Source organism: Ammodytes marinus (assembly GCF_949987685.1).
Source record: "Ammodytes marinus genome assembly, chromosome: 1".
NCBI lineage: Eukaryota > Metazoa > Chordata > Actinopteri > Uranoscopiformes > Ammodytidae > Ammodytes > Ammodytes marinus.
Genome location: NC_137230.1, coordinates 31753854 through 31755117, shown reverse-complemented (window position 1 = coordinate 31755117; position 1264 = coordinate 31753854). Strand labels below are relative to the sequence as shown.

At 41.1% G+C, this 1264-nt stretch overlaps 1 protein-coding gene across 1 annotated transcript in view; it reads right to left on the bottom strand.

Annotated features, from left to right (window-relative positions):
- Positions 1-926, bottom strand: part of fes (FES proto-oncogene, tyrosine kinase) — a gene marked incomplete at its 5' end in the record, with an annotated part of 20569 nt that extends 19643 nt beyond the window's left edge. The window contains one exon of the mRNA XM_080033661.1: positions 702-926. Within this exon, the coding sequence (XP_079889787.1) occupies positions 702-926 (225 nt within the window). The remainder of the gene's footprint in view (positions 1-701) is intronic.
- Positions 927-1264: the final 338 nt, after the last annotated feature.

Genomic DNA, 1264 nt, shown 5'->3' with positions numbered 1-1264 from the left:
GTCTCTGCACACAATGAATCCTTGGCCCTCACTGAAGTGTTGTTTACAATATATGGACAATGTGTTTGAAAATGGTGTTCGACTGGCTTGGTAGTCGAGTGGTTACCATGCATGCCAATGAATCGTAACGGCGATTCCATTCAAGCCACTTTTACAACTTTGTTGCATGCTATTCTCCCCTTATTCCCTGTCACTTAATTGTACAAACAAAATGTGTGTAAAAAAAAGTTCAATATTATGTAGTTTTCAAAGCACTGAAAAGGAATTTCCCAAGCTTCTGATAAGGGAAGTACTTTGTCTGAACATTACCTCATGTAGACACAATTCTGTATATTTCAGAGTATCTGTACTTGATGCAATAAAGAACTAACGTTTTATTTTAAATCTATTCCAGTGTTCCACCCAAATTAGTTCAAAATATGTAAAACACTGATGTCACAAAGCAATTTCTCAAACATAATCTCCTCTTCATAATGAGAACTAATTTGAGCCAAACTTAAGGTACACACACTGTGCATTGTGCTGGTGATCAGTGTTAATCAGTTGCAGGTGGAACTACAGGGACTACAGGTGGAAAATAGCAGTTTGCTAAAACCTGGTACAATGCATCTCTCCTTGCTCTAAACAAGGTTAATGTTTCTTTTGTACATTGTCCCTGTTCAAATAAAGTTATAATATTAGTTTCAACATGACCTCCTCACCTTGTTGAGTTGGCTGATGTAGTCCAGTGCTGCGCTGGGCTGAGGCCGGTCCATCTTTTCCACCAGTGCTGCCATATGATGCAGCTGAACTGAAAACTCCCGGTCACTCTTGGCCCGCTGACCCATCCACTTCTTCATGACTTCCATCAGATGAAGCTCAGAGTCTAGCAGACGCATGACAGCTGTGTGGGCCTGGGGGCAGCGCAGGTCCTCTCCAAAACCCATCACCAAATATATTCAACTCTGGTCCCTAGTAAAATATGAAAAAGCCTACGTCTCGTGTTCTCATGAGCGGGACATTCACTGAGCTGAAGCAGCTGCAAGTGACCAACACAAGTTATTTAGTATGTGTGGCCACAGTGAAGTTTCATTTCCCCGTGTGAAAAAAAACGTCAAATGTACAGAGCTTCATGAGATGCAGCACTTCCTCATGACTGTTTGAATGTGGCTGTAGGCTATTTGTAATTTTGCTTTCAATTTGGGAACAACTTCAGTGGTCTGGTGCAATCATTGCATAACATAATATTATTATAAGAATATAGGCCTATAGGCTACCCAGACGG